Here is a 22,620-nt window from a genome sequence, read left to right on the forward strand (position 1 = left end):
CTGGTACCAAAACACCAGAGACAGACAGACCAACGGAACAGTAACTAAAGCCCTGCGAAATAATGATTTGGCCATTACCTACAGCCATCTGATCTTGACAAAACCTGAGGAACAAGAAATGGGGAAAGGATTCCTCATTTAATAAAATGGTGCTGGGAAATTACAGGCCACAAGCAGGAAAGCCGAAACTGGATCCTTCCTTTACCCTTATACTGCAATTAATTCAAGATGGATTAGAGATTCTAAATGTTAGACCTAATAATTACAAAATCCTAGAGGAAAACTCTAGGGTAGTAACGCTATTCAGACATAGGCATGGGCAAAGACTCTGCTGTCTAAAACACTAAAAGCAACGGCAGCAAAAGCAAATTGACAAATGGGATCTTAATGAATCTGAAGAGCTTCTGCACAGCAAAAGAAACTACCACTGAGTGAACAGGCAACCAGAATGGGAGAAAAATTTTTGGCACCACCATCTGACAAAGGGCTTACTATCCAGAACTCTACAAAGAACTCAAAACAAATTTACAAGAAAAAAAACAAACAACCCCACTAAAAAGTGGGCAAAGGATATTTTAGCCAGACATTTCAAAAGAAGACATTCACAGCTAACAAACACATGAAAAATGCTCACCAACACCGGCCAATGAGAAATGCAAACTAAAACCATAATGAGATACCACCACACCAGTTAGAATGGCTATCATTAAAAAAGTCAGGAAACAACAGGTGCTGAGAGAGGATGTGGAGAAAATAGGAACACTTTATAATTGTTGGTGGGATTGTAAACTAGTTCAACTATTATGAAAACAGTATGCATATTCTGCTGATCTAGAACCATAAATTATATGACTCAGGCCATCCTATTATTGCATATACCTTAAAGATTATAAATTATGCTGTTCTAAAGACACACATGTACACGTGATGTTTATTTGCACTATTCACAATAGCAAAGACTTGAATCAACCCAAATGTCCATCAGTGACAGATTGATTAAGAAATGTGGTACATATACACCATGGAATACTATGCAGCCATAAAAAAGGATGAGTTTGTGTCTTGTAGGACATGGGATGCAGCTGAACTATCATTCAGCAGTATCATACAAGAACAGAAAACCAAATAATCGATGTTCTTGAATTACAGGTGGGAACTGAACAATGAGATTACTTGGACTGGAAGCTGGGAACATCACACACCGGGCCTATCATGGGGAGGGGGGAGGGAGATCACCAGAGTTATACTCCTGATGTAAATGATTTAGGTTGATAAAGTAGCATTGACCATCAAGGCATTGCATATATAATAAACCTGCATCGCGAGTGCAGATACCTCTGCTAACTATAATAATAATAAATAAATTAAAAAAAAAGTTTTGGGAGAGGGATATGAAGAAAACAGAATCCTAGGCATTGTTAGAGCTAGATTGCAAAAAATGTAAAACTGTGATGGCAAATGGTATGGAGCATCCTCAAAAAATTAAAACTGGAACTACCATATAATCCAGCCATCCCATTTCTGGATATATATTCAAAAGAATTGAAAACAAGATTTTGAAAAGATACTTTTACACTTGTGTTCATTTCAGCGTGATTCACAACAGCCAAGAAGTGAAGGCAGTGTAATATACAGGGACAGATGAATGGATAAAGAAAATGGGGTATATACATAAAATGGAATATTATTCAGCCCTAAAGAAGAAAATTGTGCCAAATGCTACAACATAGATAAACCTTGAAAATATTGTGCTAAGTGAAATAAAACAGCCACAGAAATACAAATACTGCATAATTCCACTTATGTGGGATATCTGAAGTAGTGAAGTAATCAAACTTATAGAAACAAAGTAAAATGATGGTTACCGAGGGTTGCAAGGAAGGGAAAACAGTTGTTGTTCAGTGAGTATAGAGTTTCAGTCAAGTAAAACCAAAATTCTAGAAGTGTGTTATGTAACAATATGCAATATGTTAACAAAATTGTACTGTACATTTAAAAATTGTTAATACAGTAAACTTATGTTGTAAATTTATGTGATTTTTACCACAATAAAAAAGTGAGAAAGAAGCTGGGTGCGGTGGCTCACGCCTGTAATCCCAGTACTTTGGGAGGCCAAGGAGGGTGGATCACAAGGTCCGGAGATCGAGACCATCCTGCATCCTGGCTAACACGGTGAAACCCCATCTCTACTAAAAATACAAAAAATTAGCCGGGCGTGGTGGGACCTGTAGTCCCAGTTACCGGGGAGGCTGAGGCCGGAGAATGGCGTGAACCCAGGAGGCGGAGCTTGCAGTGAGCCGAGATTGCGCCACTGCACTCCAGCCTGGGTGACAGAGCAAGACTCCATCTCCAAAAAAAAAAAAAAAAGTGAGAAAGAAGACTCATGTTTATTCAGCCTTTTTAAAAATACAGACATTCCCAACTCTTGCTGCAATGCGTTCTTTACAAGTATTTTAATGTAATATTTTTGTAATCTGATAGAAGCAGTTTTATAATTGGTAAATGTATTTCTGATCAAAGCCTTTACATCATGTAAATTCTGACTATGACCAACAAATTCTCATAAATATGAAAATTTAATTATTTTTTAATTATTTAAATAGTAAGGTTGTATGACATTTTCTGTTTTTAATATTTAAATAATAAGACTGTATGACATCCGCTGATATCATTGTTTTGGGGGCCTTAATATCCCTAAAATATCTAGGTTATGATACATTCAGTTTCAGAAAATATTGTTGACATGTGTAAATATTTTACCCTTATTAAATGTGAATGTCTTTGTGGATGTCATTTTATCTCACAACTCTTTTAAAAATGTAAGGAAGCTTGAATTGATGCCTTCTTTTTTTCTCTGCAGGTTTTCCTGTAGCAGATAGGTATCAAAATGAGTATTCCATTGATTTTTCTTTTTGTTTAAAAAAAATACCATTGTAAGTGTTTGAAGGGTATCCTGGAGGGTTTAGAGCCAAAATCTTACACATCTGACTTTCCTTTTTTGTTCATTCTTGTTTTTACACTGTATAACAAAGGCAACTTTGAGAGGGATAAGAAGCCAAAAATACAAAAGTGAGTAATTTAGCATCAAAGTAGGGAGAGAGACAGTCGAACTTCTTTGCCTTGGGGGCAAACAGTGGGTTGTGGACGGGGAGGGTGTCAGAGGACTTATGGTCTCAATGTGTGTGTGTATTTGTGTGTAAATTTGTGTATCAGCCTCCAGACATAAAAAATTAATTGGTAAATCCACCTTTCCAGCTTTTTTTTTTTTTTTTTTTGAGAATTAAGAAATAACAGTACTATTGAACTCTGGTGCTACAAAAACAGTGAAAAGTAAAATATTGGTTGAAAATAGACAAAACAATCATAAGCATCATTTCAGTGAAAGAAACTACAGCTGGCTATGTGGAATACTGGAGTAATACAGGTTTAGCATCCCAAATCTGAAATTCAAAATGCTCCTCAAAATCTAAATCTTTTTGAGAGCCAACATGATTCTCAAAGGAAATGCTCAGTGGAGCATTTCAGATTTTCACATTTGGAATGCTCAACCAATCACTGTAATGCAAATATTCCAAAATCTGAAACACTTCTGGTCCAAGTCATTTCATATAAGAGTTACTACGCTATCTGTAGCTTGGAACAGTGGTTGACAAACTTTTTTGATAAAGGGCCAGATAGTAAAATGTTTAGGTTTTGTGGGCCGTACAGGCAGGCCCACAACTCCAGTCCATCACAACTCTGCCCTTATACCATGAAAGCAGCAATAGACAATATGTAAAGGAATTAGTGTGGTTGTTTTCCAATAAAACTTTATTTACAGAATCAGGCAATAGGCTGGATTTGGCTCAAGACCATGGTTTGCGACATCTGCCTTAGAATTTCAGTAATATCACTAAAATCACCACCTTAAAAATTTAAGTAAATTCAGTTCCCTCATCTATAAATATGAAGAGGCTGGATTAGATTATCTCCAAAGTCCCTTCTAATGCAAACATTCTGAGTGTTTGCCAAAGTTGACTATGGCATCTCTCCTGGCAGTTTACATCATGTCTGGCAAGAGTATAGCTGTTGCTTCTTGAACAGGCAAATTAAAAATACAGTGAAATGTACTCTTTTATTTTACAGAACTGTTACCATAACTGCTATTGGGTTATATTCTCAAAAATCACCTGCCAAGGAAAAATGCAAAAAGTTCATGCTATTCTCGTGTTAGCAGAACATGACCATCGAGGAACCTCATCTGAAAAGACTGATGCTATTTATTAGACCAAATTAGGAAACCCACACATTCAGCTCTGCATTTGGTCTAGCTGAATTCTGTTACTTGGGTAGCAAGCTGTTCAGGAAGTACTTTTTTAAGAAGGAAAAGGAATCAGGAAAGCCAGTATGTTTTTGGAGTCATTTTCTGATTTTTAGTATTTAATCTTCCTCATCTTTCCCCACAAACTGAACCAATTCTAGCTTATTACTGAGTCTTTTCAGAACTAATGTTTTAGTTTGTTTCTGTGGTTTGTTCTTGGTAGAAGCCCTCATCACCCCACTCAGCAACTAGAGCCCTCTCCCAGCTGATCTTCCTTTCTGTGCAGCCCATCTCTCATAAATATACCCTATATGTAGCAGCCAGTATCCTCTGCTTTAGTGTTTGCATTGGTCCTCTTCTTTTCAGGAACTTGTTTGGGTTTATATCCTAGTGTATGAAATCTATTCTGTGTTTCATGGGGTGCAGTTTACATCAGCATTCATTGTTTATATTTGTCATATCGATTCCCCCCCCCTCATTTCTGATGGGCTGGCTAACAGCCATAATTCTCATCACTTTTGGTTAAAAACCAAAACATTTTAAAAATAAGAATTCTGAATAATGACATAAATGGAGCTCCAAAAATAGTTCTCTATGATTTAGTATTTGCCTTGATTACTAGCCTATTTTTTTAACGAATAATTTAAAGTAGCTAAACCAAACGAACTTCTCAGGAAACAAATTGGTTTCCTAAAAACAAGGGTAGTTAATTATACATTTTATAAATCACTGGGGAACTGATATATCTTAATTGAATAAACTCTGAAGTTCGTTGAGGATAAATTAAGATCCTGTGATTCAATGATAAGAAGTCGTTAGTGGCATTGCCCTGATGATCCCTTTTCTCCAATTACAAATTATAAATTAATATTCTTGTTGCATAGTCTCACTGAGTTTATGTTTAGTGTGATCAGTTCCTCTGAGCCCCATAAATACTGGAAGAACAGGTAAGATCAAATTTTCATAGCACAGAGTAACAGAAATCTTTGAGAAACAGCTGTTGAAAATAATGGCCAGCTATTCTCTCATTAAAGGTTGGCTGCAAACGGTAATAAACACTTCTATGTATTGTTTTCCCTACTTGTTTCAGACATTTAATATATATTATCTTTTTAATCCTCAAAGTGACCCTCTGATACAGATGTCATCTTATCCATTAGATATCTTCAAATTGCTAGTACAGAAGATGTATAAAAAAAATTCTGTAGAGTTTATTCAGTTAATTGACAAATTTAGAGGGAAGTCACACTACAGGCAGTATGTGATTCAGTGGCTCAGGCTTGTCACCAATGGCTAGTATCTTTTCTTCACTCTTTTCTGCTTTCTGTGAATGCATCTTAGGATGCTTTCATCCTAAGGCTGCCAGTCTTCACGATATTATGTGATGTCATGTTTATGTCTAGTTGTACTTCTTTCTTGGCACTTCTCTCAAAAAATTTTTTCACTCTTCAAGCATCTTTGCCTCTCAGTGTTATTTAATCTTCTTAAGATTTGTGCCTATTCCTGAACCAATCACTTGAGTTAGGGAAGAGATTTCGTCGACTGGGCTAAGCCAGTCTAGCATCACCCTTATTATTGAGGGTTAGGTTAATGCCCTCCAAAATGGTAGAGGGGCAGTCCCATGAGGGAAATTGGGATGACAGGGAAAATAGATGTTATACAGCAAACACTGAGTCCCTACTACAACCCTTTCTCATTTGTTTTTTTACAAAATAACAGCAACAATAATAGTAATAGTATAAATACTAAATAGTATTTATAACAGTATATAAACATATAATATATAAATATATAATTAATATATAAAGCATAATAAGTAGTAATAGTGTTTATTGTGTGTACTATGTGCTAGGCACATGTTTGATACTTTAAATACATTTTAGTCTTCAAAGCTGTCTTGAGAAATAAATGGTATTAAATCTGTGTTTTCTAGAAGTTTAGAAAGATTAAACAATTATCCAAGGCCACATGGTTAATCAGACCTAGGTCAGTCTGACTTAAGTGTCCATGTCTTTTCAGCAAGTCATGCTATCTCCCTAGTAAACCATAAGCTGACTATTAAAAACATTGCAAGTATTGTCTTAGAAATTTATCATTGTTACAGAATTCTAGGAAATAATGTATCCCATTTTGGTTTAATGTGCAGCACACCCACATTAAAGTCTTGATAAGCAGAATTACAAAAGGGGCGTGAGTTATCTTTTATTGCCCACTTTGAGAACCAAGATCCTTATTGCAGTGGTCAGGTAGGATACCGTATGCTATATGTATCCATATGCATATATACGTGTGTGCTGCATGTATGAATATTGCATATATCACAAATTCTAAGAGAGGTTTTTATATTGGCACTTAATGCAAATGACAAAAGAACAAGTTGAAAGGGACAGGCTCTGCCTTCTAAAATAACTTCACAGTGAACACTGAAGACTATATCATCTGATATCAGCCTTCAGTTTATCACTTAATGGTAATAATCGAGTATTGTGGTTAAGTGAATATCTCTGGCCCCGTCTGAGTTATTTTCTGGGTATCCTAACTTTAGTCCCATATTCTGCCTCCTGGGGAGTTTATTTCTTGCTTCAGGGATCTTAATACTTGTACATGCAGAAGGCTTGGGCTTTCAATAATAATTCATAATTATTTAATTTTTATTGAGGTCCTTGCTTCCCTCTAGTTTTCTGCAAGAAGCTGACTAGGCTTGTGGAATGGTGGAACTGTGTTCCTTCCCTTAGTATTACTATGCCTGTGGCTTAAATAACTATAAACTGGAAATAAATTGAAAATTTCCTTTCCTAGATTTAATGACTTTAAGCAGGAAATTGTTCTAAGGCAGAAATATTGTTGGATTAACTACAGAACAATCAGAAAACCCTTCTGTATTTTAGACTGTGTTACAGTATTTGGAAAGAGTTGTATATCGCTCTACCTTCCTAGTACTTTTATTTGCTGGACATCACTTTTCATTCATTATTTAACGCTATTTAAGTGTAGTGTTTGTCTTTGTTTATTCATATATTATACATTAAACAATATTTGGTAATTTGTTGAATAATAGTTTGTTAAATAATTTGTTGAATAACAAATGTGGGTTGGGAGTACAAAGAGTATTATATCAAGAAGTGAATTTTTAAGAGGCAGATTATAAAGTGATAACTGGAAAAAAAGTATCAGGATTCTACAGAACAGCACTGGAGTTATGTATGTCATATGCTGCTTTTAAATTAAATTGCAGAAAAGGTTATTTCATTTAAAAGTTATTCTATAGCTCAGACAGAATACTATGTGGTTTCAAAACCAGAAGGTACATGTTTTCTAAAACAGGTACATATATCTAACAAAATAATTAATATGTGAATATTGGTTCAAGTAATAGCTTGAACTAAATATTAATTTCAAGTCTATTTTAATAAGCATTTTAGTATCTATTAAAGTTGATAAATTAGTGGAATTTTACTTTTCACTATTGAAATCAGGTTTTGTTCTGATTTTTAAGTAAAGCTTGATAGAAACTATTTCAATCATCATCCTGGTAATTTAATATATTTGGTATTCACTTAAAAATAACAGAAAAAAATTGACACCATTAAGTTTATGTTTAAAGCATAGCTTATTTTATTTTGTTAATGGCTCACCTAAATTTGTATAATACTTAAACTGTGAATAAGAGAAAAGGTTAGAAAAGAAGAGAATATTTAAAGGAGAGTTAGGCAGATGTTTATTTTCTAGGTATTCTCATTAAGGAAAAAGCCATTAAATCTTCACCTCTATAGCTTTTCTAGTTAAGAAAGCATAGATCCCTGATGAAGAAAGTAAAAGAACAAAATAGTCTAGAAATGACAAATAAAATGCTAATCCCTCTTTTAAAATTCTGGTTTAATATCTGGGGGCCTAATAGAGAAAGTGGGAAAGATTGTTTTTGGAGAACATGTATTTTAATATACTTTAACTCTTTTTTAGTAGTGCAACAAACTATAAAGTAACTAAAAAGAAAAATAAGCCTAAGCTTTTAATGTTATATTAAAAATGAATGCAAAGTTTTATGGTTGCATTATTCAGTATGGTAGTCACTGACCATATGAGGCTCTTGAGTGCTTAAAATGTGGCTACTGCTTCTAAAAAACTGAATTTTAAATTTCATTTCATTTTAATTGATTTAAATTAAAATACTGATATTCAGTTATTGGAAAATTTTAAGCATGTTTGGAACATCTTGGGTATGTGAATCTACTTTTCAGCTGTAAATTTAATGAAATCTAAATATAGATCAAATATTTCAGATGAAATTTACATCTAAATTGAGATGTACCATAAATGTAAATATCATATTTCAAAGATTGTGATTTTAAAATGTAAAATATCTCAACTATAATTTTCATATATGTTTTGGATATATTAGATTCAAGAAAACTATATTATTAAAATAATTTGCACATTTAAAACTTTAAAAAAATGTAGCTACTAGTAAACTTCAAATTACTACTTGGCTCATGTTATGTATGTCTTGGACCATAAAGGTTTAAGAAGTTTTTCTAAGACTTCACTTTTTATTTGATGCATAAAAATGCAATCTGGGTCAGTGAGTAAATCAGGCCAAAATCATAGCATTTTTCTTTTTCTCTCTGGACATTGCTATCAGTTATGTTGGTGTTAATAGTCTAATTTTTTAAGCAATTGCTGAATCTAATAGCTAATCCAATATAATTTACTTTTTACATACTCATATTTGACTCATAATAATATAGTTTTCATGTGGCATTAGAGAAAATCAAATTCCATAGATATTAATGAAGCAAATTGGTAAAAATAGTGATAAAGGAAAAAGTATGATTTTTGAGTGTTATTATGACCTGGATAATGTACAGTATGAAACACTTAAAGTACTTAAACTGTATCTAGAAGAGATTATGGTGTGTTTTCTAATATGATATCTTCTTTTCATGTTTTCTGTTATCCTCACCTCAAACAAATTGGGCAAAAAGCATGGCCAAATGTGTAATGCATTTTGCTCTGTCAAATATTCCTAATAGATCCAAATAGATGATAAATGTTACTTTCATCGTAACTTTGTCTCATTGTTCATCTGTCAATTCCTCTAGGAGGTGATTTCCTCACCTTTCTGAGAAGGAAGAAGGATGAACTAAAACTCAAACAGTTAGTGAAATTTTCATTAGACGCTGCTGCTGGTATGTTGTATCTCGAGAGTAAAAACTGTATACACAGGTAAGGAGAATATTTTTAAAGCAATTTTTGGTTTTATTAATAGAATGTTGGAAAGCTGATGTATTTGCTACAATACAGAACTCATTTTCTTTCATGAAACTCACGGCTTTTCTTGTTGTTTTCTGTATTTTGTGTGAACGTGTCCTCTGCTTGTTGTTTATATAGTTTATACAAACACTCATTTTTCCTCTTACTTGAAGTGAGTACCTAAGTAGATAGTGATTTGCCTTCTAGTTAGAATTTGTTTTATTATAATCATGAACAACAGTCACATGGAATGTACTACAATTTAGTAATATAAGAAACTACAGCCTTGTAATCAGGTAAGATTGTTTCATGTGTTGTCTATTCTCATTTTCCAAAGAAATTACATATGAAGTCATGGTAAAGCATAATAGTAAAACAGCAATTCATGACAGTGAATTTGGTCAAAAGTAAAAGATTTCAGACTCATTTAATGCTCTTTTGGACGAATTAATTTTTTTTTTCATTTTAGTACCTACTAATTCATGGCATTGTATTGAGAAAATAAATACTAGTTATTTCAAAGGAGATTTTACGAAACTTGTTCTGATTATATGTAGTGACCTGGTCTTAATGCTTTATACACTGTGGTTTTAGTTGCTTGTAGCAGGAAGTGTTTTTTAGTGCTAAATGTCAGTACAACTTAGGATCTGTTGCAGAATTCATGTCAGATCCTAAATATGGCTAAGTATAAATAAGCTCAATGAAGTGGAGAACTGATGCAGTTTTTATGCACCAGAAACTGTGCATAATACTGTTTAATGTGGAGCAGAGTCCATTGCTAGATTGAGCTGTTACACACTTTATGTAACTGGTTTTGTTACCGAAGTATGCTTTTCTCTGAGGGGTATCATTGTCTAGGCTTTGCTTTAACACTCTAGTGAGGTTGTATAATGTATAATTAAAGGAAAGCAAAGTTACCATCGTCTTAACTATACATTTATGTGATCTCAATAGATATTTTTGACTTAAATGTCCCCACCCCCACCCAAATTTTACTTAGTGTTCAGCTGTATTCTGAAACTATAATTATGACCTGTATTTTAAATATGGTTCAACAATTGCATATATTTTAAAAATCATTTCTATGGAGATGTATTTTTTTGGAAATAACTAAACATAAGACATTATCATTGTATTTCTGTTTTACTTTCTATGACTATAGATTGAATAACATGATAAGAATTGACTTAAAAAGCTTTTGATTCTGGATAAAAATTGTACTATCATTAATTTCATTAGTGGTCAACACTGTGTTAAAAGTAACAATTAAGGTTTTGCTCTTCATTTGGAGAAAATGTGTAATTTTTATTGCTGAGTTATTCGTGTTTCAAATTCTCTTTGGTAATTACTCCTTTTGTCTCTGATTTATTTCATACTATTAGACTGCCTGTGGCTTTAAACTGTAGTAAATGCACATTATTGAAACTTTTTTTTTTTTGAGGCAGAGTCTCACTCTGTTGCCCAGGCTAGAGTGCAGTGGTGCGATCTCGGCTCACTGCAACCTCCGCCTCCCGGGTTCACGCCATTCTCCTGCCTTAGCCTCCCGAGTAGCTGGGACTACAGGTGCCCGCCACCACGCCCGGCTAATTTTTTGTATTTTTAGTAGAGATGGGGTTTCACCGTGTTAGCCAGGGTGGTCTCGATCTCTTGACCTCGTGATCCGCCCACCTTGGCCTCCCAAAGTGCTGGGATTACAGGCATGAGCCAACGCGCCCGGCCTGAAACTTTTTTTAATTTGTCAGTTACCACAACTATTCTTTAATTTCTGGGACATTGCGTTTGAGAGGACCATTGTTTCAATCTCTTGCTACTTTTTATAGTGATTTTTTTTTTCAAAAATGGATCACTGTGTAAATGTCTATGTCATGAGAATTGAAACTATTCTACATTGTAGATGGCAGTTAGCTTTTTTGAATTCATTTCCCTCTCTAAATCATAATATTATCTGCTGTAATGTTATTTTTCCCACTTTACTTTTTAAGAATTTTCATGTCTTCACAAATTTTTGAAAGTCAACCCTTTCTTGACCACATATCCTAGCAGGTTATGCATAGACCTATGCCATTTGCCTACTGGGAAGGTTTCCCAGTTGAACATCTTGAACAATGTCAGTGAGAGCGGGTTTGACAAATAGGCTTCAGCACTAGCGCCAACTTTTAGTGAATGGTAGGGGCTCTCCCTGTAGACGTTGAGAAGAATTCCAGGAACAGCCGTAAAGAGTCCAGTGATCAATTAGTCACATCTGCCAGGGTACACACTAGTATTAACACACACACCCCAATTTGTCATCCTTGGCATAGAATATCTTCTTTTTGTCTTTATTCTCATAAATACTTTTCTGGCATTTAAAAATGTTTGTTATGACTTTTCCTTATTAGCCATAATATAGCAACAATATAATATTTTTCTTTAATCACTTTCATTGAATTCTTCTAAACTATCTGCTTTCTTATTTCCTTTGTTAATCATGAGTGCTAGATGAATTTTATGATATCTCCCAACTAGTGGTCCTTTGTTCCTCTTCAGACTCATTAAATGCTCTTTTGGATAATTTTTTTTTTTCATTTTAATGCCTCACCAATTCATAGTATTGTATTGAGAAAATAAATTATTCTTTGTGTTGATTTTTTTATAATAGTGAATTGTGCTGTAGAACCCTGTTCCTATGTGCCAGCCTATGCAGCTTTTTCTTTGGAAATAGTAGTAGTTGCATTCTATAGGCCAGTGTGAAATTTTCTTTCCTACTTATACTTTATTAACTGTTTGAAATACACTGATAAACTTTGTGGTCTGTGTATGTTTACTTACAAAGGTATGTTACTAGATTGTTAGATGTCATCTATAAAGAATATTCTGATTTTGAAGTTAAGGGGATTCAGGATTGACATACTTGATATAAATGGTAATGGCATTCATTTATGGTTTTATTCTTGATGAATCCTACTGGCAGATTTGTTTTTATTCGGGTTTATTTCTAAAAGTTGCCTTTGTGCCATTGTTCTTTGATAGCTACAGAAAGTAGAAGGAGGATACACTTTATATTGCCATATACTTGAGTGAAAGACCATAATCAATGGGGAGTTTGGGGAACATTTCTTAATTTCATATGTCATTGTCAGTATCAAAAAAGATATATTTTGGAGGGGTTAAGTAAAATATTTCTTTTTCTAATTTTCAACTCTATACTGATTCTCTTCATGTTTGGTTCTTCTAACACAGTGATTTTTTTTTCATCATGGAGTAAGCTAACAACTTTACAAATTAGAGTATATTCGACCACATTTATTTTATTAATCAGTCAGAGTTTTGCTTATCCATTGAAAACATTGATTTTCCAATGTTTCACAAATGTGGGCAGTTGCCTACTCTGTGCCAGGGGCTACCAAAATGAAGATTATAGTCACTGCCCTCAGATGGATATAACAGAAGTTAACAATAATGCAAAGAGATAGTCAATTTTGTGATAAAATCTACAGAATTCTTTGGGAGTAATATCAAGAGAATCTAATATGACCTGTCAGTATGGGGACTATGATGGGAATAATCAGGGAAACTTTGCAGAGAATACTTTCTGAGTGAGACTTGGTGGATAGGTGTGTCACTGAATAGAAGGAGAAAGAAGATTCCAGCGAAGAAAAATTGAAAGCAAAGTTACAACGCTTTGTAAGAGAGAGCATGAATTAATTGTGGACATCTTGTTGAAAGAGTATGAATTTTAACTGGAGAAAGAAAACTAATTTGAATAAAATTTACAAAACCCTAAAAAATGTATAATCTCATGTAATGTATATGAGACCAATATTATTTTTAAGCTTCATTGGGAAAACTAATTTAGGAAGGCTAAGATTGCCAGAAAGGGAATAATACTATATTTCATTTATATGTTCTAGAAGAGATTGCCTTGTCCAGTGATTTCTAATAAGGATTACTTATGTGTACTTTTTAAGTTAAATGTAAGATGCTGCTTCCAGCTTTTATTTATGTGAGTGTGTATGTTTTTTTTTGAGACTTCATATTTTATTAAGTAAAAGATTTGGTATGCTGCTGACCATTTACATTTTTCCCGATGATCTTTGAGGGTTTTTTCCCTCTATTTTTAAACTGTAAATGATTACCTAGTGTCTGAGCTTTTCCTAAACTGTGAATATACTGAAAAAGTAGTTTGTCTTTGGTGCACCTTCATATCATTTAAATGGTAAAATAAAGACAGATAAATATAAAATGTTTTCTGTGACGTATTTGAACCCGTCATCATTTCTGTCACTCGTGATCTACCATATACTCAATTGAAGGCACTGTAAGACCACTTTAAGTAACAGAGGCCCAGAGAGATTAAAGGAAGGTCACCTAAACAATTAGTGACCGGGCCACTGCTAGGTCTTAAATGTGCTCACTGCATTCTGACACATTTCCTGTCATTCCAGTTTTTTGCTCTGTCTCATTCAAGTATTAGTAACCCTAACAGCTGGCATTTATTAAGGGCTCACTGAGTACTAGACACTGTTCTAAGGGCTTTAGGTGCAATGTCTGAGAATGTCAGCTTCCTGAGATCAGTGATTTTTATTCATATTGTTTACTATTGGATTCCAAAAGCCTGGAACAGTGCCTAGCAATGGAAGCTAAATGAATGAACCTTCAAAACAATAGCAGTAGTATTGTTTAAGACCGTTTTACACATGAGGAAACTCACAGGGAGTTTGAGTATCATGTCCAAGATCATATTAAAAACAATTGGTAGATTCAGGATGTGAATCTCAGCACTCTGGTTCTAAGCCCACACACTGAATCTACTCTACTGTCTTGCACAACAGAGGTATCTTCTGATTACCTAGGAAAGTCAAGGCAGAAGGCCAGATGGTATTTGGTGTAATGGCTAAGCTTATATTCAACATCTGCACCCTGTAATGATCATGAACAAAAACAGAAGAGGGTTCTGAAGGCTGTGAAATATAATTTTAGAAAGACAAACCAAGATGTTTTTATCATTCAATGAACAGTTGCTGAAATGCAGGAGCATTTTGTTATTGCTTCTCTATTTAATAAAAGCTTGAAATTTTTTTTCATTTTTATATACTGTTGTTTAGAATGCCCCTTTATGCATATCTGTTAATTAAACACACAGGATTAAAATAGAGATGTGATAATCTCAGTTAGTTGACTAAGCATTTATGACTAATTTTCTTGTTCTAACATTTGATTTACAATTTTGAATATATTAAGCTGTATTTTTATTTTTAGCTCTGAAACCAATTTTGGAGGAAAGATTTTGCAGGGTCACTGTTACCTAGAGTTAGAGGAGACAGTCTCTTATGTGCAAGGGGATAGTTCTCAGATAATGGGGCATGTACTAAAAGCCTTCAAAAGATGGCTGTCATGCACTCATGGAGTGCTCACTGTTTGCCAAGTATATTCATATTCTCATTTAATCCTTATATTTCTATGAGATTCGTACTATTTAATCTACATTGTATAATAGAATAGATTGAGCCACAAAAGGGTAAGTAACTCTTCTAATGTCACACAGCTAGTAAGAGGAAGATTCAGGCCTATTCTGAGCTGATGACAAAACCTGTGAAGTAAAGCAAAAGAATTAAACTATGTATTAGATATATTTATCATTTTCTTCCCTTTTGTGAAGATGGTCAGCCATATGGATAGCTCTCTTATGAAGCAAAACTTAAAACTAATAAATACTGATTTAGAGAAAGGCTTATACGGAGAAGAGACTCTTTTATACATCCTATCTCTGTATTTTCCTGGAATGATTCACTCCCTCACATTTCATGTTATAGGGACTGCTAGTTGGTCCATTCAGTCTCCTTACATTGTAGCTCATACCAAGTCCATCCAACAGGCAGGAGATCAATCTCAGTACAAGACCATTGGTTCAACCATTGATTTGAGAATTCATGTTCTCAAGTCAAACCTGATTATGATAAAGTAACTCACTTTTTCTAGTTAGTCTTAATCAAATTCTGGGGAATTCATCAGAACATAGATGGCACAGAAACAAGTTTGACCTTCTAGCTTGCAAATTGTCTCCTACTCCCTGGCCTCCAATGCAGGATTGGAGCAGTCAACATGCAGAACTAGAGAACTCTAACCTGTACCATTTGCTGGACATTGACTCTCAATTTTAAAAATTACTGGGTTCTTAGCACAATTATTGTTTTAAAATATGTTCATCATTTTATTAGATACAAAAGCACTACAAGAAATCCTTTTCAGTCCCAGGCTTCTCTTTTAAAGTGTTCTGTGCCAGTCTGGACTGTTTCCATCCACATTGCCAACCCTGATATCCATTAAGTATAAGCATTTGCAGAGCAGTTAGCAGCTTCAGCATAGTGGCTAAGACCACTGATTTGAAACTGGAATGCTCTGTGCATGAATCATAGGTTTTCAACAATTTAGCTGTGTGATTTTAGACGTCCTCTCCTCCCCACCGGGGAATTCCCTGTAACCCTTAACCTGTTTTATTTTTTGTGATAGTCCTTACTATCACCTGATGTTTATTTTATTTATATAAACATACACATGTATGTACATATATATTTGTGTGTATATGCATATGCTTATATTTATATAGATACATATATAAAATAACTGGTTTCCTTTTATTGCTTTTCTCCTCCAACTAGACTGTAAGTTCCATGAGGATATTGACTTTATTTTGTCCATTACTTAGTCCTCAATACAGAGCTTCTAGTCAGTGCTCAACAAAAATTTGTTGAATGAGTGAATGAAGTTACTTACTGTGCTTCGTTTCTTCCAGTATAAAATCAGGATGATTTTATATCAGGATTTAAAATCAGGTTGATTATACTGATTCAAGTTAGAGAAAGCAAGGCTACTAAAGTAGCAAAGGAGTATCTGAAGGCTCTCCACTCCCCACAGCATCTCAGGAGGACTACAACTTAGAGGGAGAGGGAGAGACAGAGACAGAGACAGAGACAGACATACTTTTAAACCATCAAATCTCTTGAGAACTCACTATAACAAGAACAGCATAGGGAAAACCACCCCCATGATCCAATCACCTCCCACCAGGTCCCCCTCCCACGCCCACAACATTGGGAATTATGTAATTCAACATGAGATTAGGGTGGGGAAACATAGCAATACCATAAGAAATTCTTGTATAAAATAACTTTGGTTATTGTTTGTGGTCTGGTGTGCCTATTTTTACTTCTTATGGACAGATATTTTTATTATAGAACAAAAACATGTTTTATAATATGCTTATGTGCTCTTAAATTAACCTTTTAATGCTGAACTTCTTTTATTACACAGTTTGATTTGCTTTTTGTGGGGAAAGAAGTAGTGCAAATTTTCTGTGAACGTTTTCCAGTGAGCAGTTTTCATATAGTAGTAGTTTAATAAACATCAACATAATGAATCGATAAATCTATGAATAAATCAAATAATTCTGAAGTATTGATTGATTGCTGTTAGATGACTAAGGACTTTATAGAACAGTAGTTATAAGTTATTTCATCCATAAATGTTAATTTTCCATTTTTAATTTTTACCAATTGATTTCTTTATAATGCACAAATGGAAACAGAAATAATTGTATCTCATACAAACCCATATGCGTTATGCATACAGTGCAAAGTTCTTTTTCTGTCACAAGTTAGTGTGAAGGCTTTGGAATACTTTGGGCATTTTTTGAATTGTTTGAATATGATCATCCAGGCTTATAATGTGACAGCGTCAGTGCTCTTTTCAGAATACTGTCATTCTCCAAGGGTCAGAGAAGCTGAATAGTATCCTATTTCAATTCATTTTTCATCTAACAGTACTTATTTATTATATTGACTCTGCCCTAGCTCAGACAATGGTCAGGGCTTAAGAAAGCAGCAGTAGTTTATAACATGACAGAAGTATTAATTTTTAATGTGTTCTTTGAAATAATTGACAGTAAACAACAGATGTATTATTATTTATTAGAGTGCTCAGGAAGCACATATTTCGTTTAGCCCCTTTCTCTCTTATCTGCCCTCAGCCCATTCATTATGTAAACTTGTAAGAAAGTGAATGCCATGGCTAGAACAGTGCCAGGGTACTTGGTTCTGTACATTTAAGATAGAAAGCATGCAACAAGTAATTTTAATTCCCATTGAGTAATATTTCTCCCTTTGATCATAAAATTCCCATTTGCCTCTTTAAAATTAGTCTTCTATTTACCTATATAAATTAATGAAGGAATAACATTAAAATAATTGTATTCATTACTTAAGATCTTTAAAAACCTCAGGCAGGACATAACCATATGAGATGATATACAAGTAATCTATAAACCTCTTTATAACCAAATGAAAACATATTTGGCATGTCATTTAGGTATTTACCTTTTTAAAAAAATTACATGGTGCCATATTATAAATTAAGACTTACTTTTTCTCAAACATTTATTATGTGAAGGAAAGGAAAGTATTTTTTGTATCAAAGTTTGATTTTCATATCAAACGTAAGTACCTATCCTAATAGAAACAAGTGTTATTTGTTAATTTCTGTATTTTTGCTTTTATGATATATCTCACCTGGTGAAATTTCTCATTTTATTTATAATTTGTAAAGCCTCTTTGTGTCTCACAGATTAAATCTGTCAAGACCCATGTTTTGAATGCCTTCTTTGCAAAAGACCTTGTTTAGACGTGCTCCCTACTCTCAAGAAAAATGAGAGAAGTAAGATACAGATATAAAGATATTTTGATAACTTCATAAACAGTGCATTGGGAGAAGGAAGTTAATAAGACACAATGATGGGATTTCTGAAAGACATTTATATTAGGAAGAAAAAAGTAGCATACATCAGTCTGTTGTAAGAGCCACCAACAAATATTGGAATACTTTATTGAATTTCTTTTATATGATCAACTTCATTCAAAATAAACTTAATTCCCAAGGGATTTTCTAATTAGTCTTTTAGCAGAACTTAATATGTTATTCTCCCCACCCCATTTAATTATTAACAAATACTTTACTTACTTTGTAAGCATCTGAATGTTGAAAAGCAGCCACATGCTGGTGCCTCATAAATGTTAGTTCAATCAAAGTCATTAAAAATGTACTTAAAGCACACTTCCTATATGTATCAGGCACATGACAGGTGCCAGGGACAAAATACTGGGCATTTAAGATGGAGTCTGTGTTCTCTGGTGCTGAAAAGTCTAGTATGTGTGATACATGTTAACAGGTATTCATCCCAGAGAGCATTTAAAAGTGAGATTGACACCATCATGAGGCCACAGAAGGCATCCCTGAAGAGGTGACATTTGAATTGAAAGTTAAGAAGTAACTACAGGACAGTGGAAGAGAAGAGATAAATAATCACTTAGGAGAGAAAGAGGCATGGAGGTAGAAGAGAGAATTTCAAGACCATGAAAGGAAATCATACTGACTGGGTTAAATACTGACTTGAATTGCAACCAGGGAGGTGGCAGGGACCAAATCCTGTGAGAACAGAACAGGTGTAGGAGGCTCATCTCTGCTCTGGTTGCAGTGAGAAGCCACTGTAGGGTTTTAAGTAGAAGAGATCAGATTCATGTTTCATGCAGATCACTCTGGCTATAGTATGGAGACCAGACTGATAGAAGAGTAGATACAGGGAAGAGAAATTTTCAGAGATGTTTTTATCAAAACATTTTCCAGGTATCTGGTTTGTACACCTGGATAATAGGGATTCACTGAGGAATCCCTGAGGATTCCCCGAGGAAACACTGGAGCAGGATTTTTTCCTCCCCTTGGAGGGAGTGGAGGGGCACTGTGAATGAAAATTATGAGTTTAAAATTTAATTTGGGAAATGTTGATTCTGAAGTACCTAGAAAATATTTATGAAGCTATTGAGTAGACAGGTGAGTATTTAGACCTAGAACTCAGGCAAACTGACCTACACATAGCAATGTGAAAGTGATGAAAGAAGAACAGATGAGTGAATCAGTGAAGCTTTTAATGAATTAGTAAATCAATGAAAGAAATATTTCAGGCTAAGAAAAGAACATGGAAGAATACATCTGGTTTTCTGAACTCTACATATACATTTGAAAATTCACAATTTTGCCTGTGGATTTTTAAAAGGAAGAAGTTTTAAAATTGATTATAGTAACACCCAATATTTGTTATTTCTAGTACCATTAATCCAGTTTGACAGAAAAGTAACTCTGAAATAATGTTTAATTAATTTATTTGCTTACTTTAGTAACCACTCTGATGGTTAAGTGTTTCCTTTAAAATTCTAAATTATATCAGCATTGCTAATTTTATAGTTCCACAAATTATAGCAGCAACTGGAAAATGTAAGTGAAAAATATATTTTCATTGTCAGAAATTTATCTAGTTCTGTTCGAATAAACTACCAGTAGGAAAAAGAAATATGTAAAAATACCGTTCATAAAAAGAAGACTATTTCTTTTGGAAATTTTTCTTAGAGAAGAAAACCAGGAGAGTAACTGATTTTTTCTTCTTTAGAGTCTTGTTATCTGATTAACAGAACTTCTAGTAACATTTGAAATAATTTAACAGTAAAATATGTGAACAGGGAATACAGCTTGATACTGCTATTCTCCAGTGACCAGAATTTAACAAAGGCAACTACAAAATTGTCTCTCATTTTTTTTTTTTTTTTTTTACATCTCAAGGCATGAACATTGGTTCACTTAAAATAGAGATGTTTTCCTGCTTTTTCTATGATTAAAACAAATTTAAGAACAAAAATAATTGTCTTGTGAAAAAGTATATGAATTAATATCCAAAGGTTTTTTCCAACTGTCACCTGTTAAAACAGGGTTATAATGGTAACCTACCTCACAGTCACTGTTTGTTTGTTTGTTTGTTTGTTTGTTTTTAGGTTAAATTAAAATAAGACATAGATAAGCCTTTGAGAAAACTAAATGGTGTTCAAATTATAGTAGTATTAAATTACTATCCAGTTGTAGATGAAGAGGGAGTTAGACACCAAGGTATATTAGAAAATGAAAAGAAAACAGACAGATGAAGAAATAAATGGATTGAAGAAGGTGCAAGTTAAAAAAGGTTTGAATGGGATAAATGCAGATGGTGATCATTATTCCAATTAAGAATGTAGCCTCTCTATGTATCCACTGCAAAGGAACCCTGTGTCAACTGTAATGTAGCTGAGGTAAAACTTACTATTGGCATCCAGTGCTGGTCATCTCAGTGGACCTTCCCTGGTATAGACCACTGCTTCAAAGCAGGTTCTGAGAGAGATCACGATGCCCAGAGGTTTTGACTGCAGCTCTCTCGCTCACTCCTTTTTTCATATTTCCATCTTTAACATTTTATTTACTTGGAAGAAAAACACTGCAACATTAAGAAAGTTTTAGCTGGTGTGTTTGGGCCTTAGTTTTCTTGTCTTTATGAGGAGAGAGGGGAATTAGCTTTTTTCCCATTATCTTTATTAAATAAATCACTGTTTTAGAGTTTAGTTGAACCCATATTATGAAACATTTGAAAACTGCTTAAAAATGAATGTTTACTGCAGAAGGGTCACTGCAGTTTCCAGCAGTGCATCTTCTAACTTCCTATTCGTGAGGCTGTTAGTCTGCATCCTACTGAAAAAGAGTAGACAGTTTTCTGATCTGATATTTCAAATATACAGCCTCTTCTCAGTAGTATGAAACCTTTGACATTTTCATAGATATCCATGCCCTCTTGAATCATCTGTCTTTCCTAATCCATCTACCTGTCCAGCTGTCTTTTCCAATGCAAGAAAATGTGGCCATGGTCTACAATCCTCTAGGTTTTGAGAAAAGATAAGAATTGGCTCTCATCACTGCTGAAACTAGAATCAGCCTGATGATGTCAGAATAATACAAAGTTCATCTTCCACAATTGCTCAGTTAATAGTAACAGGTTAATAATATGAGGAGGGCTTGTTAGGTCTTTGGTGAAGTGAAAACTGGGTTTTTCCTGCCTGATCTTGATCCACCCTGGAAACCTCTGCTTACATATCTATGACTTGAGGACATCAGGAGTCCTAAATTAAACAGCAGGAAAAGATACAGAAAAGGTGTGGACTATATATACCTACTCAAATATATTTCTTTTTCTAATGTTTTAAACAGTAAGAAGCAAAGGAAACAGGATATTTCAGGAATTGTTTTATATTACCAGATGAAAATGTCTGAGAACCACTACTTTTAAGCAGTATCTGTGGAAAGACATTCTCTTTCCACTACTTGGGGCAACAAATGTACTTACATTTTTCATAGGAAACTCTTCAAGCAACTGAGTTCTTCTGAAGTTCTTTAAATATTGTTGCTTTATGTGTACATGCATGCACAGCACAAGCCAGGAACCTCTTGAAGGGTGGAACTATATTCATGTTGAGGTACTGTCCCCCTTGCCTAGCACAATGCCTGGCGCATAGTACAGCTGAGTAACTCATGCACAAAAGAATTAAAGTTAGGTTAAGTGTTAAGAAATCTTAACTTTTTGCAGCACAAAGTATGTTTTACCTTTATAAATGCTTACTCATTGATAATGATATTTAGTGGAAAAACTAAACTTCCCGAATTTGCTCCAAAGAGCTTATACTGAAAACATTATCTAATGTTAAATCATTTAATATGCAAGAGAAAAGCCACGGGAAATAGACAACAGATGAAACAAGATTTAAAAAATACAAAACTATGTAATCAGGGCCATAAGAATGGCTTTTCTAAGCTATTGCCCTTATGCTTTCTAAGTAAATGTGATAATGATGATCGGTGCTAAAGTGGCATTCTTAGAATTGAAAGTCTATGTATCCACTCAGTGAACTGTATGTTGGAAGTGATGGATGCTTACTTCCCCACTCACTGCACTAATCCCTCACTCTAATGTAAAAGGACTTGATTAATTTCATTTAATAAGCCATGTCTTTTGTAACTACTGTATATGCAAATGATGATTGTAGCATACTCAGGACTATAATATGAGTAATTTATTTCCCAGTAGCTATCAATTATTTATTTTTTCATTTATCACTTTTGAATTGTGAAACCCTGCAGATGTTTGAGTAGAAAGAAGTAAACTTTATTAAAATAATATTTAATAAAGATATTAA

At 34.0% G+C, this 22,620-nt stretch overlaps 1 protein-coding gene across 1 annotated transcript in view; it reads left to right on the forward strand.

Annotated features, from left to right (window-relative positions):
* FER (FER tyrosine kinase) overlaps positions 1-22,620 on the forward strand; it is a 448,142-nt gene that overhangs the window by 340,408 nt on the left and 85,114 nt on the right. The window contains 1 exon segment of the mRNA XM_017960295.3: positions 9,400-9,523. Coding sequence (XP_017815784.3) covers positions 9,400-9,523 — 124 coding nt within the window.

The sequence above is a fragment of the Papio anubis genome, chromosome 5, assembly GCF_008728515.1.
Source record: "Papio anubis isolate 15944 chromosome 5, Panubis1.0, whole genome shotgun sequence".
Lineage (NCBI taxonomy): Eukaryota > Metazoa > Chordata > Mammalia > Primates > Cercopithecidae > Papio > Papio anubis.